The sequence below is a fragment of the Salmo salar genome, chromosome ssa01, assembly GCF_905237065.1.
Source record: "Salmo salar chromosome ssa01, Ssal_v3.1, whole genome shotgun sequence".
In the NCBI taxonomy this organism is placed as follows: Eukaryota; Metazoa; Chordata; class Actinopteri; order Salmoniformes; family Salmonidae; genus Salmo; species Salmo salar.
Window position 1 is genome coordinate 126,909,098 of NC_059442.1, and position 17,502 is coordinate 126,926,599.

The following is a 17,502-nucleotide window of genomic DNA, read 5'->3' on the forward strand; positions in this document are numbered from 1 at the left end:
CACCAAATTAGCTTGAGACGATTTTACTGCAACACTGCTTACTGCATCCGAGTTCCTTGACATAGGCATTTCAAAGAGCTGTCGGTCAAGACAAGCTCATGAATATAACCTCCCTGCCCACTCAGCCTGTCTTTTCAAATGTCCTGCTAGTTTGAACATTTTTAGCCCCCAAAAAAGATTATGGGTTATATTTTAGTCACTCAAAAGGCTATTTTACATGTAATCAGACTTACTGTTTGGGATCATTTAATATTTATTTATGTATAGATAGGCCTACTTTATTACATGTAACTGTTTAAAACCCAATCGGGAGTTCTGTTTGTGGCGGATACATAGCATTTTGTCACTCTAAAATAAATGACCTTGCAGTATACACAGAGTACAGAAAATTAGGAATACATTCCTAATATTGAGTTGCACCCCCTTTTGCCCTCAGAACAGCCTCAATTCGTCAAGGCATGGACTCTACAAGTTGTCGAAAGCATTTCACAGGGATGCAGGCCCATGTTGAATCCAATGCTTCCCACAGTTGTGTCAAGTTGGCTGGATGTCCTTTGGGTGGTTCACCATTCTTGATACACATGAGAGACTGTTGAGTGTGAAAAACCCAGCGGCGTCCAGTTCTTGACACAAACCGGTGCGCCTGGCACCTACCGCCATACCTCATTCAAAGGCACTTAAATCTTTTGTCTTACCCATTCACCATTTTAATGATACACACACACAATCCATGTATCAACTGTCTCAAGGCTTAAAAATACTTATTTAACCTGTCTCCTTCCCTTCATCTCTGCTGATTGAAGTGAATTTAACAAGTGACATCAATAATGGATCATAGCTTTCACCTTGATTTATCTGGTCAGTGTATACCTGGTCAAAATCATGTCTGGGTTTTCACTAACTCATGTCATGGTAAGATGAAAAAATTATAGCTCTAGGTCTTTCACAAGATGTGTTTTTAATTCATGTCAATTTGCCAACATGTCTGAAAATGGCTATATCGTGTTTTGGAATCAAACTCTTCATATCTATAATATACTGTCTCTCTCCATACAGAAATCCCTGATTCCCGGCCCTCCCTTCCTCCTGGGCTCGTGCACGGTTGTCGTGGCGTTCCTGGTAGCCTTGTTTATCCCCGAACACACTGAGCCTCCAGTTGTGACCTGCGCCGATACCAAGGAAACCTCCACGCTAGCCGGCGTCCACATCAACACCCCGTTACCGGGCAGCGACGAGGACACGCCGGTGCCGACCAGCGATGAGGACTTTGAGCCCCTGCTGCAGGACAGCGTCGTGTGACTGAGGGAGGGCAGCAGGCGGCTTTGGTATTGTTACACCCAGCAATGGGAACTACCCCAACACGCCAATTATGTAGCCTATCTATCCCCAATGGAGGAGGAGGAGAGAGAGAAAGGGGGCATAGGGATGAGACAGGGGCCTAGCTAACCTAACTCAATCTTGTGTGCAACTCTGCACAGCACAACCAACCATTAATTCCCTGGTCTACGTCCCTGTCTCCACCCTTACCCCATAGGAACTAGTATGTATTTATTTAAGAGGATTTGATATACTGTTTATGATGTTGTGATCTTTTGGGGGATGGTTACCCCAGTGTTTTTAGTTTTTCACCTATAGGACTCTGGACCTTGTTTTGCTGTAAGAGTCTGAAAGGAGAGATAGCGGAGATAGTGGATCCAGCGGGCAAACCTGGTTACTGGTTGTAATCTGGTTGTAATGATGCCATTTCAACCAGCTTTGCCTGCTGGGGAGATTGAGTGATTTTTCTTTTTTTTAGCACTATGTTTAATGGAGGTAGAAGGGAAAGAGCTTGCTGTGCCCTGCATTTTATTGCTTCAACGCATTTTCAAACTCAGCTGCACATAATTTTGATACAAGAAGGAGAACTGTGCCAGTAGTCAACAACACTTAACATATTTACTCTAGAAGACTGTTCATAGACGAACTCTGTCACTATGAGCAGCCATAAGATTATGACAAAGTAAAAGGGATCAGATATTAGTCCGATATTTCATGGGATCTTCTGTTCACAAGCCTTACAACAGCTCACATTTTTCAGAGAGCACTTATCATATCATTGTCTTATATGGGGTGGGGAGACATGAGGGATTAAGATGGTAGAGTAGTTGGCATAGGAAGATAAGATCTTGATGTAATTTACTCCAAGATCTCATCTCCTCATACTTTATTGTGCAGAGTTTTGGTACTTGAACCACTGCTCCTAGAGAAACTGCTAAAAGTGTTACTGTATGGTGAGAACATGGAACTACACTATGTAGGATATTTACTGGATGTCGCCTCATGTCAGGAGGCAGAATTGAGGTGTTAATGATGCCATAATCGTTGTTCAGCATTATGGTTTCATGCAATGCCCTGCGGTTTCTGTTCAGTCTGTGAAATCTTGATTGTTACTGTATAAAAAAAGTTTTTTATCTTGAAGAATATAATTTATAAGATGTATTTATGATGTATTTTATTGATATTATACATCAGGGCTGGGGGCAATTCCAGTCAATTTAGAAAGTATTCCAAATTTTCCTCATTGAAAAGCATTGGAAGAGAATTGGAGTTTGAGTTAGAATTTCAGTGTGTTTCCTGAATTGAGCCAACCCTGTTATCCATGCTGTAAAAATAATATTGCTAACATTCTGCAACATATTGACCGAAATGTCTAGGCTACTTTGGTAGTAAAAATATTATATTCAACTTTGAGTGAGACACATTTTTACTGGTTTTCTTTTTGTAATTTTTGGGAGGATTCTTCATTGTCTTTTAAGTATAACCTTACTCTGAAGTATATTATAGGGGTGGATATAAGGCGATGTTTCCTTTTTTTATTTGGGTGACAAAATCATGAATTTCAATCACTGTTTTTTTCCTTCAATAAATATGTCCAAGTGTTACTAGCTACCTCAGCTTTCAAATTCCTTATTTTGAAGTCTGATTTTAACATGGTTTAACCATCTGCAAAACCATCGTTAGTTCAAATAGTTTTCACACCCCAAGAGTCAAACTTAACTAACCCAGGGTTTATAAAATATAAATGAAGTGAAAGCTATTTCATCCGATCAAATACATGAGTTGCGCGTTATTATTGTACATAATCATTCTTCTCTTTTCTGTGAGGGTGTCACAATGTGTAAATGTCCATAGTTCATGTTTTATATGTACATACTGTATTGAATTAAAGCTGCAATTTGTAACTTTTTGGTCTACCTGACCAAATTCACATAGAAATATGAGTTATAGATCTGTCATTCTCATTGAAAGCATCTAAGAAGCTGTAGATCTGTTCTATGTGCACTATTTGTACGCTTCCCATTCTGTTTCATTTTTGCATCTAAGTTTACTTTCGGTTTTGTATACCAGCTTCAAACAGCTGAAAGTACTATTTCACAGCAGTTTAGATGGTACAATGATTCTCCACACTATGCATTGCTTATTTTGTCACATAAACTGAAATTAGGCGAACTATTAGAACCAGGAAATGGCAAAGTGATTTCTGCATATTGCACCTTTAAGGTTAGTAGTCCTGTATCCCTACAAGTTAGGCTTTTGAAACTAGTATTTCCCTCCACATGAAAAACAACGCCAAGTTGTTTTCCCTAATGTGAATGAGGAAGTAGTTGTGCACTCTAGACCTATCTATCTTAAGAGGCTTATGCCTGTGTTAAGTTGAGTATTTACTGAAGGAGATTCCTGTTTGATTGCATGAATAGTAAATAGCTGTCCATGGGACATCTGGATTTTGAAAAGAGTATAATATTAGAAAGTTCAAAAAATGTGTCATACTTGTATGCGAACTTTTCAAAGTATTTATATTTCAAACAAAGTGGCCAATGGGACAGAAAGACACAGCTACACATGCAGCATGTCTTCTTGACTATCCCTGAAATGATATGATGGACAGCATATTATGTATACCGTTTTATTCCAGACAATTGATTGGTTTTTGCCTGTGCCCAGACAGTAGAATGTGTCAGTGCTTCTGCTTTGCCCTTACGGGTTGCCAGTCATGTCCTTGTTTTCTATGCTATGGACCTGCACGCAATATTGAAGTGAGCAGGAGAAGGTAAAGCTTTACCATCTGTCACCTCCAACCCCAATCCTGTTATGAAGTATCTTGACCAAGAATCCATAAATTGATGTCAGAAGGAAGTTAATAGTGGGGGTAAGTTGAACCAAAGGGGTTTCTAGCAAACCATACACAAATGTATAATTTGACCAAATATTTAGGAAGAGGACATAATTTCATGGAGTCTGTGAAGGAAAAAACCACATGGAAAAGGTGATAAGCAAGCTAGATCTAAAAAACAGATTTTCAAGAAGTCAAAGGAATGTATTGTTCGAGGGTTTCATAATGCTTGTATCTAAAGCAAAGTAGATCATTTTAAGATTGTTCTATTCATCAGTTGGGGTCTCTATAAGCTTCAATATGAGGTCCTAAACCAAGCATGAAAGTGCATCCTTGTAGCTGTGTGGGCTAATATAGTGAAAACGTTTGCCTTGGGGTAAGTTGAGCCATTGGTTGATCCAATGGTAAGTTGAGCAAATGTAATTGTTTTCTTGACAGGTTTAATGCAATGCATTAACAACAGGGCCTGGTCTATGTTAATGTATTTGTTAGGTGTTAAGCCTGTGTTAAAATATGCTCCAAACGATTACTAGACAAAAAAGAGCTATGGTGATTGTGTTTATGTTCGGGAAATAAACATAGACTTGGTTTTAAAAAGGTAATTCAATAAAGACATTTGAAACTGGCTTAACACACTGTCCCCGTGGCTCAACCCACCCCATACCTGGTGTAAATGGCTCAGTTGGTAGAGCATGGTGTTTGCAACGCCAGGGTTGTGGGTTCAATTCCCACAGGGGACCAGTACGGGAAAAAAATGAATGAAATGTATGCATTCACTACTGTAGGTCGCTCTGGATAAGAGCGTCTGCTAAATGACTAAAATGTAAATGTAAATTGTACCGAGAGACCACATTGTTTGGACAAGCTATGTTTTGGAAACTGTAATGTTTACATTAATTCTTATTATTTCCAGGGATACACAACATCCTAAAATATATGTAGATATCTTTGTTAGTTAGAACACTACTGTATATTTCCCTTGCCGGAGTGATGCGGAATGTAAAGAAATTCTCAACTTATCCCGCTCTCCCCTACTTTCAGTCAGAGTGACTGTTGTTGAATTTCCTCCAGTGTTATATTGTACCCAGCCTGTAAGAGTAAAATTAACTATGTACAGTATATTAGTATAATGAATTCTATGATAAAGACTATTACATTGTAATGTAATGTATATGTTATGGAAAAGTATCTTGGGAATGGTTGTAGTACATATCTCTAGGACCGCTGTAGTTTTGGAACAGTATTAGAATGCTATTGCCCACAAATCTAAAATGCACCCATTAAGTATTTTTTGTTGTTTTGTGTGGTGTAAAATGATTAGAACATGACTTTGCTACCATCACAACACATCAACTTCATAGTTTTGTTTGCAGGATGGTTTCTCACCACGAGACAACACATTCCACCGTGTGTTCTTTATGTCTGTATCTGCACCCAGCATCTTTACGAAAGGGTTATAATACAAAACGTGCCTAACAAGTAAACATGTTCATTCATGAAGAGAAGAAAAATGACTACAAGTTTGTCCCATATGGCACCCTATACCCTATATAGTGCACTACTTTTGACCAGAGCCCTATGGGCCCTTGTCAAAAAGTAGTGCACTATATGGGGAATAGGGTGCAATTTGGGCACGGAGCATATGTAAATACTAACGGTGTACATGGAGTGGATGTTATTGCTCATGATAGCACAAACAAATGAGATGTACATGGGCTATGTATACAGTTTATGTCTTGTCTTAAAAAAAATGACGGTTGAATTATTAATAAAAAAAAACATGACGGAAGTAATGTACTCTTAACATTTTTTTTTATTTTTAAAGCTGTGTGTTCATATTTTGAACACTTGGTGGCAGTGGTGTGCTGTGTAGTTTACTGTAGTTTCCCAATAGAAATCCTGATTGGAGATTTGTGCTGCCAGTGTGAAATGTCTGTTTGGACAGTGTTTGCCCTCAAGGCAATGGGACATGTATGATGCCTTGCTGAGGATAGTTGTAAGTTGAGGAAATGTTGTTCCCCCCAAAAATCTTGGTGCAGCAGTAATGTGACAGCTTTCTCTCTTCACATTCCTTTCCGTGGTGACTGCAGGTCACATGACGTGACAGACTTAGGATCGCAGCTTGATATACAAATCAAAGTTTAGAGATCGCGTACAGAGTTTAGCAGATGTTATAGTGGGTGCAGCGAAATGCTTGTGTTACTAGTTATTGACAGTGCAGCAAAAATGTCAAACTAGAAACAAGAAATTATGAATGGCAGAACGAATTCAGTTAACAACTGAAATACAATCTATCCGTACAGCAGTAGATATATTACAGTGAGCTATGAGAGTCCAGTATATACAGTTGAAGTCGGAAGTTTACATACACTTAGGTTGGAGTCATTAGAACTCGTTTTTCAACCACTCCACACATTTCTTGTTAACACACTATAGTTTTGGCAAGTCGGTTAGGACATCTACTTTGTGCATGACACAAGTAATTCTTCCAACAATTGTTTACAGACAGAACTTTTCACTTATAGTTCACTGTATCACAATTCCAGTGGGTCAGATGTTTACATACACTAAGTTGACTGTGCCTTTAAACAGCTTGGAACGTTCCAGAGAATGATGTTATGGCTTTAGAAGCTTCTGATAGGCTAATTTACATAATTTGAGTCAATTGGAGGTGTACCTGTGGATGTATTTCAAGGCCTACCTTCAAACTCAGTGCCTCTTAGCTTGACATCATGGGAAAATCAAAATACATTTCCAATGCCTGAAGGTGCCACGTTCATCTGTAAAAACAATAGTACACAAGTATAAACACCATGGGACCACGCAGCTGTCATACCGCTCAGGAAGGAGACGCATTCTTTGGTGTGAAATGTGCAAATCAATCCCAGAACAACAGCAAAGGACCTTGTGAAGATGCTGGATGACACAGGTACAAAAGTATCTATATCCACAGTAAAACGAGTCCTATATCGTCATAACCTGAAAGGCCGCTCAGCAAGGAAGAAGCCACTGCTCCAAAACCCCCATAAAAAGCCAGACTACGGTTTGCAACTGCACATGGGGACAAAGATTGTAATTTTTTGAGAAATGTCCTCTGGTCTGATGAAACAAAAATAGAGCTGTTTGGTCATAACGACCATCGTTATGTTTGGAGGAAAAAAGGGCCGAAGAACAAGCCGAAGAAAGCCGAAGAACACCATCCCAACCGTGAAGCACGGGGGTGGCAGCATCATGTTGTGGGGGTGCTTTGCTGCAGGAGGGACTGGTGCACTTCACAAAATAGATGGCATCATGAGGGAGGAAAATTATGTGGATATATTGAAGCAACATCTCAAGACATGGGTCTTCCAAATGGACAATGACCCCAAGCATACTTCCAAAGTTGTGGCAAAATTCCTTAAGGACAACAATGTCAAGGTATTGGAGTGGCCATCACAAAGCCCTGACCTTAATCCCATAGAAAATTTGTGGGTAGAACTGAAAAAGTGTGTGCGAGCAAAGAGGCCTACAAACCTGACTCAGTTACATCAGGAGGAATGGGCCAAAATTCACCCAACTTATTGTGGGAAGCTTGTGGAAGGCTACCCAAAACGTTTAATCCAAGTTAAACAATTAAAAGGCAATGTTACCAAATACTAATTGAGTGTATGTAAACTTCTGACCCACTGGGAATGTGATGAAAGAAATAAAAGCTGAAATAATTCTCTCTACTATTATTCTGACATTTCACATTCTTAAAATAAAGTGGTGATCCTAACTGACCTAAAACAGGGAGTTTTACTTGGATTAAATGTCAGGAATTGTGAAAAACTGAGTTGAAATGTATTTGGCTAAGGTGTATGTAAACTTCCAACTTCAACTGTAAGTAGTGTAACAAAATGCAATGTACAGTAGTTGAAATATTAGAATGAGCTAAGTGAAGAATACATTATATGAATACGCAGTGTGAAAAACAGTATAAAATAAACGTTTCAGTGTTTAATGTCTCTATATACATGGGACAGCAGCATTGGCTGTGAGTTTGTGTGTTTGTGGGCATGGGCATATGCGTCTGTGAGTGTATATGTGAGTGCAGGAGTCTGCGTGTGTATGAAGTGTGTGTGTGCATTTTGTGTGAGTGAGTCTTTGTCTCTTACTACAGGGAATGTCGTGATAACTGTTCAACAGTCTGTGGAATGGAGATAGAAGCTGTTTTTCAGTCTTTTGGTCCCGGCTTTGATGCTCCTTTACTGTCTCTGTCTGCTATTTGGTAGCAGAGTGAACAGACCGTGATTCGGGTGGCTGAGCATGCCGAATTTCTTCAGCCACCTGAGGTTGTAAAGGCGCTGTTGGGCCTTTTTCACCATGGTGTTGGTGTGGTCGGACCATTTCAGGCCAAGGAACTTGTCTCCGGTAGGACACGATCAGCTCCTGTTTTTTTTATATTGAGGGAGAGGTTATTTTCCTGACACCACTCCGCCCGGGCTCTAACCTCCTTCCTGTCTCGTTGTTGGTAATCAGGCCTACCACTGTCATGTCATCAGCAAACTTGATGATTGAGTTGGAGTCGTGCGTAGCCACACAGTCTTGGGTACGGAGGGAGTAGAGGAGGAGACTGAGCACACACCACTGGGGGGCCCCCGTGTTGAGGATCAGCATGGCAGAGGAGTTGTTACCTAACCTTACCACCTGGGGTCAGCCCAACAGGAAGTCTAGGACCCAGTTGCCCAGGGAGGGGTTCAGACCCAGGGCCCTGAGCTTAGTGACAAGCTTGGAGTGAATAAATACTGTGAGTGAATCAAATACTCACAATTACCAAAAAACAAAAGCATTCATTCAAATAACGTGTAACAATCACCAGTCAAAGAATGAAATTGCAACCAACTTTCTACTATGTTGTTTAAAAAATAACGATATTTTGGATATTATTTCGCTTTCAAATAACCGAAAGTGAGCGGTTGCAATCTGAATAAAGGGAAAAAGGCCATTCTTGAACATGGGGTGAGACATTCTTACTAATTTACTAGAGAACCAGTTCAGATTTAAGTATAACTTTTGTATGACTAATGCCTTTAGTGAGAGGTCTAATGCTTTAAATATTAAACCTGGGTTTGTATTTGTATTTATCAGGGATCCCCATTAGCTGCAGCCAAGGCAGCAGCTACTCATCCTTGGGTCCAAACACATTAAGTCACTTACATCACACAAAAAAACAGAAGATAAAACAGTACATCATATAACATTATTACACCACTACATACAGTGCCTTCAGAAAGTATTCAGAAAAACAGGTTTTTAGATTATTTTTCAAAGTTATACATATTTGTTTTTCATAAAACTAGAAATACCTTATTTACATAAGTATTCAGACCCTTTGCTATGAGGCTCAAAATTAAGCTCAGGTGCATCCTGTTCCCATTGATCGTAATTGAGATGTTTCTACAACTTGATTGATGTCCACCAGTGGTGAATTCACTTAATTGGACATGATTTGGAAAGGCACACACCTGTCTATATAAGGTAGAACACAGTGGCCTCCATCATTCTTAAATGGAAGAAGTTTGGAATCACCAAGACTCTTCCTAGAGCTGGCTGCCCTGCCAAACTGAGCAATCGGGGGAGAAGGGCCTTGGTCAGGGAGGTGACCAAGAACCTGATGGTCAATCTGACAGAGCTGTAGAGTTCATCTGTGGAGATGGGAGAACCTTACAGAAGGACAATAATCTCTGCAGCAGACTTTATGGTAGAGTGGCCTGACAGAAGCCACTCCTCAGTAAAAGGCACATGACAGCCCGCTTGGAGTTTGCCAAAAGGCACCTAAAGACTCAGACCATGAGAAACAAAATTCTTTGGGCTGATGAAACCAAGATTGAACTCTTTGGCCTGAATGCCAAGCATCACGCCTGGAGGAATTCTGGCACCATCCCTACGGTGAAGCATGGTGGTGGCAGAATCATGCTGTGGATATGTTTTTCAGTGGCAGGGACTGGGAGACTAGTCACATAGAATATTGAGCATTTGCCCGCTGAAATCAGTTATGATGCTGAATTGCAGTCAGGTCAAGACCCTGGTGAGAACGATGAGAACGCAGATGAGCATCCCCGAGAAGATTTCTGACAGATTATGTAAAGATTCTTCAGTTGTGCAAATCCACATTTTCATCAGCTGTACGGGTGGCTGGTCTCAGATGATCCCGCAGGTGAAGAAGCCAGATGTGGAGGTCCTGGTCTGCGGTTCTGAGGCCGGTTGGACTTACTGCCAAATTCTCTAAAATGGTATTGGAGGCGGCTTACAGTAGAGAAATGAACATTCAGTTCTCTGGACACAGCTTTGGTGGACATTCCTGCAGTCAGCATGCCAATTGCACGCTCCCTTAGAACTTGAGACATCTCTGGTGTTGTGTGACAAAACTGCACATTTTAGAGTGGCCTTTTATTGTCCGAGGCACAAGGATCAACTGTTTCATTAGCTTCTTGATACGCGACACCTGTCAGGTGGATGGAATATCTTGGCAAAGGAGAAATGCTCACTAACAGTGATGTAAACACATTTGTGCAAAACATTTAGAGAAAAAAGTTTTTTGTGTGATTGGAACATTTATGGGATCTTTTATTTCAGCTCATGAAACATGGTACCAACTGTCATAACTGTCCTGTAAGGATCACAATGGGTCAGATCAGCTTAGCAATGGTTGACAATAACCAGACCTTCTCTCACCCACAGAAGAGGGGAGGAGGGAACTGGGCCGGTTTGACAGTTCACACCCTGTTGTAAATTACAGGAGAAGGGTACTCTTTCTCCCCCTCCAGTAAAATTCACCAAGGAATGTTCTTTGTTAACAGACTTTTTCCCACCTAAACTCTAACACATTCAAAAAGTGAATACTGGAACAATATTTCCAACATAAGAACGTGGGGAATGATCTATAGAAAACTAATGTCATATTGATGTCATTAAAAGGTTTATGGAGGAAATACTGTAACAAAGTATTTACACTAAAGGTATGAAGTCTCCATCCTTAACGTTGTATATGAAAAATTATTAACGCAATTTTGTTAAGATATGAATGTGATTTTAGGAGGTGTAAGACAATCTATCTCCTATAAACTGTGCAGAGTTAATAGCCACACCCCGAGTGAGGTCAGATAGCGTGTCAGACTGACGGGACCGCTACCTTTTGACCAGAGTGCATAAAGGCTTGGGAGAGAAATCAACCTTTAGACCAGGCAACGTGAGGCGGGAGCTACACGTTTGAAATGGTTGGAACGTTAAACCTCAACACGAGGTGAAGAAATAAACTCACCTTCCTTTAGACCAGAAAGACGGCGTGCTGCAGCTCATGTCCGAAGTGGTCCGAATCCTAGAGAGAAACCAGGCTATGAGGGGTGGCCAGTCCTCTTCTGGCTGTGCCGGGTGGAGATTATAACAGAACATGGCCAAGATGTTCAAATGTTCATAGATGACCAACAGGGTCAAATAATAATAATCACAGTGGTTGTCGAGGGTGCAACAGGTCAGCACTTCAGGAGTAAATGTCAGTTGGCTTTTCATTGCCGATCATTCAGAGTATCTCTACCACTCCTTCTGTCTCTAGAGAGTTGAAAACAGCAGGTCTGGGACAGGTAGCACGTTCGGTGAACAGGTCAGGGTTCCATAGCCGCAGGCAGAACAGTTAAAACTGGAGCAGCAGCACGGTCAGGTGGACTGGGGACAGCAAGGAGTCATCAGGCCAGGTAGTCCTGAGGCATGGTCCTAGGGCTCAGAGAGAGAGAGAGAGAGAGAGAGAGAGATTTGTGTAGTACTGAATCGTTAGTAAGGCCAGGGTTTTTGTAGATCCAAGGTTACGACTGTTCAGAATGATGATATGATAAGAGGTAATGATTCATAAGATGACTGTTTATCAATGTAATAGATATATACCTTATAGAGTTTAATTTGGGAGATGGTAACTCTTAGACAACCAGTTCCGTGGTGCCCCAAATCCTAATGATTTAATTGTTACGTGATTAATTTAATTGGGTAACAATTAAACAGAGTTAGTTAATTAGAGATAGCAGTCATCAGATGAATTAAAGTAAAGTTTTGATGGTACAATGAGTTGTCACATAAACTGAAATTAGGCAAACTATTACAATTTTAGCAACCAGGAAATGGCGGAGCAATTTATGCATATTGCACCTTTCATTTCATTGTTGGTAATGTTCTATGAACATTCTCCAACTGGTTTGACATTGGGAACGTTCTAAAATAGTTCAAAAAACATTAAGAAACAACATTATTCTGTGGGAATTTCAGTTCTTCCACAGAACATTCTACAAAAATGTTATGTTTTTACTACATTCTGGGAACATTCTCAAAACATTGTGTGATTTAAGCGATGTTCTCAGAACGTTCATAGAATCTATGGTTCCCTTTTATGTCAGTTCTTGGCAATATTCTGGGAATGTTCTAAAAAATGTAATTCTATACATTAACATCAATTATCTCTAAATTCCGTTCTCAGAACATGAAGAAAACGTTCCATAAAAAACACAAAAAAAGTTTGTATCTTTCAGTTAACGTTCTAAGAATGTTATTTTCAACCATGTACATCCCGTTCTCAGAACATGAAGAAAGATTTCCATAAAAACCACAAGAAATGTTAGTAATGTTCAGAAAATGTTCTAAGAATGTTATTTAAAAACATACATTACGGTCTCAGCGTCAACAAAACTCTCTCTATCCTCTATTTGGTTAAGTGTGTTTAGGTTTGCTGGCTGTGCCCACTAATTGGCCACACCTGCTCTTAATGAGTGCTTGTTTCCTTTGAAATAGGGTCTGGTTGAATAGATTAAAATGAACAGCTTTGTTTGCATAAAAACACATGGCATGCTAGCTCCATCCTGGTGGCACAGTAGACTGATTCCAGGGATAGAGAACAGAAGATCATAGGTTTGAAGCTCACTGATGAGAAATGTTTGCATGCTTAAGAAAATACATTTTAATGTGTCCTACTGTATCTGTGCTAGTAGTGTTATTAAAGTTGTATTGAAACATCCGGTGAAAGTTTTAAGATGGTTATTCAAAGACCTCCAAATAACCTTTAAATTTAAGAAAACGTTACATAAAAACCGCAAGAAAAAACTTTAGTAACGTTCAGAAAACATTCTCAGGATGTTATTAAATTACTTTCAAATAACCTATAATTTTAGTTCTCTGAGCGTTAATAAAACCTTCCAGGAAAACTTTCAAGAACCCAGAGTAAAACATTCTCAGAACCTCACTGCAACCAAAAAACAAATGTTCCCTTTCACTTCAGTTCTCAGGATGTTTATAAAACATTCAGTTTTATCAGTCAGGAAACTTATGGATTCGTTTACACACCCAATGTGAAACCAAAAACATACTTTCCCACAACTTCCCTTCTTCTCATTCCGCTTCCATTTACTTTCTAACATGCTGACCAAACTGGTCATGCATGTGGGTCATCGCGTTGATTTAGTTCACCCACACCAGAAGCGATCAGGACACACAGATTGAAATATCAAAACAAACTCTGAACCAATTATATTAATTTGGGGACAGGTCAAAAAGAATTAAACATTTATTACAATTTAGCTAGCTAGCTTGCTGTTGCTAGCTAATTTGTCCTGGTATATAAACATTGGGTTGTTATTTTACCTGAAATGCACAAGTTCCTCTACTCTGACAATTAATCCACAGATAAAACGGTAAACCAAATTCGTTTCCAGTCATCTCCTTCCTTCAGGCTTCTTTTTCTTCTTTGGACTTTATATGGTGGTTGGCAACCAACTTTAAGGTGCATTACCACAACCGACCGGAGTGTGGATCTAAGTTCATCTTTCAATCACCCACGTGGGTATATGCTCCTAAAAAGCAATGAGGAGATGGCATGTGGGTATATGCTCCTAAAAACCAATGAGGAGATCAGTGAGGCTGGACTTGCAGCGTGTTGAGCGTCACAAATAGAACCAATTTCTATTTTATCGCCTGGCCACGCAGACGCTCGCTGAGGCGCATGAGCAGTGTGGGTGCAATGATTGAAAAACATGTATGTGTACATTTATTTTGCAACACTCACGCGCACGACGCGAGCGGTGTGGTCAGCATGTTACCCACAAGCCTATTCATTATGTCTGACAATACCATATACATTAAAACCAGTAGATAGCGATAGCGCTGAAGTCATCCACGTATTCCTATGGAAAACCCCTGATTTGGCTCATGTATTTGATTTTGTTTGGCTGTTCTGGCGATCGTAATTTACATAGGCTTTCTAGGGCAGACCAGAGTTTCATTTACCAATCATGCGTAGGCACAAATCTGTGTGTTAACCATGCCTGAAATAAATTCCATGCAAAGAGTGAGATTTATCAATATGACCGTTTGCATGAGAGTGTGCATAAATGTGTGTACAGTCATGCCCATGCGTACGCACAGTGCCAAGTGGTGGAATAAGGGAAGTGCTTGTCAAAGATACACTACTGTTCAAAAGTTTGGGGTCACTTAGAAATGTTCTTTTTTTTGAAAGAAAAGCACATTTCTTTGTCCTATAAAATAACATCAAATTGCGTTTCTTTGACAGGTCTCTGTCTATACAGGGGCTACCAATTGGTGACAGCCTTCTGGTCTTCTCTCTTCCTCCCCTGGATGGTCCTCTTCTCTGGAGCCCCTGGCATCTTGAAGGAAACCAGATGGCCCTGAGGAGGAGTATTGCCAGGGCCTGGCCTGGACCCTCAAGGAGGGGAGCACAGACAAAGACCTCACCCTCAGAGAAAGGGGATAGCAAGAGGAGGAGGGGGGCGGTCTTAAACAGATTCCAGTACAGTATCTAGGAAAAGTGTTTAATTTCATTATAGGTCCCCCCCCCCACCCCAGGTTACACTCGCTCTCCTCTCTTCCCCCAGCAGCTTGTTAAGGGTAAATACATCCCCTGCCAGTGTGATGTATAATGTTGGTCTCCCCTGCTACCTCATCCTCTCCTCCTTGTGTTGTTTAGATTCCCGTCTTAAAGTGCATCCCAAGTGGCACACTTTTGCTTATATAGTACCCTATTGCCTATGTAGTGTGCAATTTTTTTTTACCAAAACCCTATGGACCCAGGTCAAAGTAGTGCACTCTATAGGCAATAGGGTGCCATTTGGGACGCACCTCAGACCCCGCGCCTGATGAACTCCCACCGGCCAGCACCATCCCATCCCCTGGCTGCCAGCCTGTCTGTTTACCAAGCTCTACCTCTGTTTACTGCCACAGAACAGATTCATTCACCACTGTCACTCTGTCACAATGGATGGACACTCTGATCCTTCCAGAAAGAGAGAGTGAGAGGATAGGGATAAAAAGAGGGGGGAGAGGTAAAGGGAAAGGGAGGGTGTGAGAGAGAGACTTAGATGGTACCCTTTCTCTCTCATAAATGGATCCGATTAAAAACATATTACAATTTGAAAGAGAAGCATTAATACAGCATTTGGATAATTTTCTCTTCTGAAAATCAAACATTTTGATGTGCTTTTGCAAGTTTTGCAAGAAAATATAATGTGCACTGAATTAGATCCAATATGGCATATATTAATTCACCAAAGACAAAAGGCTTATTTCACAATTCTAAATGGGTTTGTAAGGTAAGTTTAGAGGAGGGCAGCTAAGTTCAGAAACCCTCTATTAACCTTGCTAAGAGAAGCACAACTTACAACTTAATTCAGCCACTGGAAGCCCTGAGTACATGCCCAGTGACTAAGGGTTTCCACTTACAGAGGTGATACGGAAGCATCTTTCATGTTGTAGGACCGCCTCTCCTCCACAAATAAGTCCCTCAACTGTCCTAAAGAAGAGAGAGAAAATATACATTTTAGGGTTCAGGCCTTACAAAGAAGTCAAGAAAAGTGTAAGGTCTTTGCTTTTAATACACTTGTAATGTAGCCCTACTAGAAAATGCATTAGAGAATGTTGAAAATGTAACATCAATTATTGTGTAAATTGATATTTGTTGTTCAATGAAACAAACACTTCTGTAACAGGAGAATCTTCACCGTAAAGATTGCCCTATTACCCTTCCTTCCTTCCTTCCTTCCTTCCTTCCTTCCTTCCTTCCTTCCTTCCTTCCTTCCTTCCTTCCTTCCTTCCTTCCTTCCTTCCTTCCTTCCTTCCTTCCTTCCTTCCTTCCTTCCTTCCTTCCTTCCTTCCTTCCTTCCTTCCTTCCTTCCTTCCTTCCTTCCTTCCTTCCTTCCGCATGCTCTTGGTATAAAACATTATAAAACATAACAGATAAGGAAGGATGATTTGAAGCCTTGCGAGAAGCTTTTAATGTTTCTTGTTTTCATTTTATGCTCTTTTCAACCCTTATGGAATAATCAAGACATCATACACAAAGAAAGATTGCAATTGTCTTTGGAGAAGCAGATTTTTCTGCCTTTCATAAAGCAGTGTGCAGCTCACATCTCAACTGTAAAATGCTATACCGATTTTATCATCACATGAATTCTTGTATAAAATGTGTTTCTACAAGTCTTGACATGAATCTATTGACTGCACCGTGGACTCCTGCCTCAGAGGACATTGAATCAGAAGGAGAGAGATCAGTCTGCCCATGCACGAGTCCATCTCCATGGGATTCTAAAGATTTCTTGGTTGTAATCCTAGGCATTTTCAATCTGTTACAAACTTGATTTTCACTTTCAAACTAAATCCCCCGCTGGCACGCACACACATACACAAACGCAAGCAGGCAGGCACGCAGACATGCACGAGCACACACACACACACACACACACACACACACACCCACCCACCCACACACAAACACACCTCATCTCATCTCATCTCAGAGCTTCTCATGATTACGTGTAGTAGGGTCATTGACTCCGCCCCTGTCTGCCAGTGGGGTGACGGAGATAAAAGAAAATAAATACACTATCTCTGAAGAAGGACTCCATGGATTAAAGTCTTGTTCTGAATTGTGGGCGGCGTCCTCAAAACTAGCATGGTGGAATCTCACTACTATTGGCTCACTAGAAAATCCCTTTTTTTTTTATCAGGTTCAGTTGTGACACCATCTCCATTATAATAGTGAGGAGTTTATAAGGATGTTTGTGGGGATAGTTGTCGGCCTAAATAGGGTATGTGTGTTATCATGTTATGAGATCTAGCCGTGACTTGTCAAGACTGATCCAGACATGAGCATTGCTGGGTATTGAGTCTATATGCTCCCAGTTCAGCAGGCATTGGTTGGTGCCCAGTCGATTCCGGAGGACCTGTCCTAGACTCTAAAAAATAAAGACGGAATTTGGAACCAAATAAGCTTCTTGAGAGTGATGACATAGGAGAACCATTTTAGGGTCGGATGTTCGGAAGAACCATAAATGGGATGTTTT

At 40.5% G+C, this 17,502-nt stretch overlaps 1 protein-coding gene across 2 annotated transcripts in view; it reads left to right on the forward strand.

The window, feature by feature from the left end:
• Positions 1-5,942, forward strand: part of LOC106561873 (hippocampus abundant transcript 1 protein) — a 34,286-nt gene extending 28,344 nt beyond the window's left edge. For both annotated transcript variants that reach the window (XM_014126158.2, XM_014126149.2), the window contains exon 12: positions 1,057-5,942. In XM_014126158.2, coding sequence (XP_013981633.1) covers positions 1,057-1,299 — 243 coding nt within the window. In that variant the 3' untranslated portion in view covers positions 1,300-5,942. The remainder of the gene's footprint in view (positions 1-1,056) is intronic.
• Positions 5,943-17,502: the final 11,560 nt, after the last annotated feature.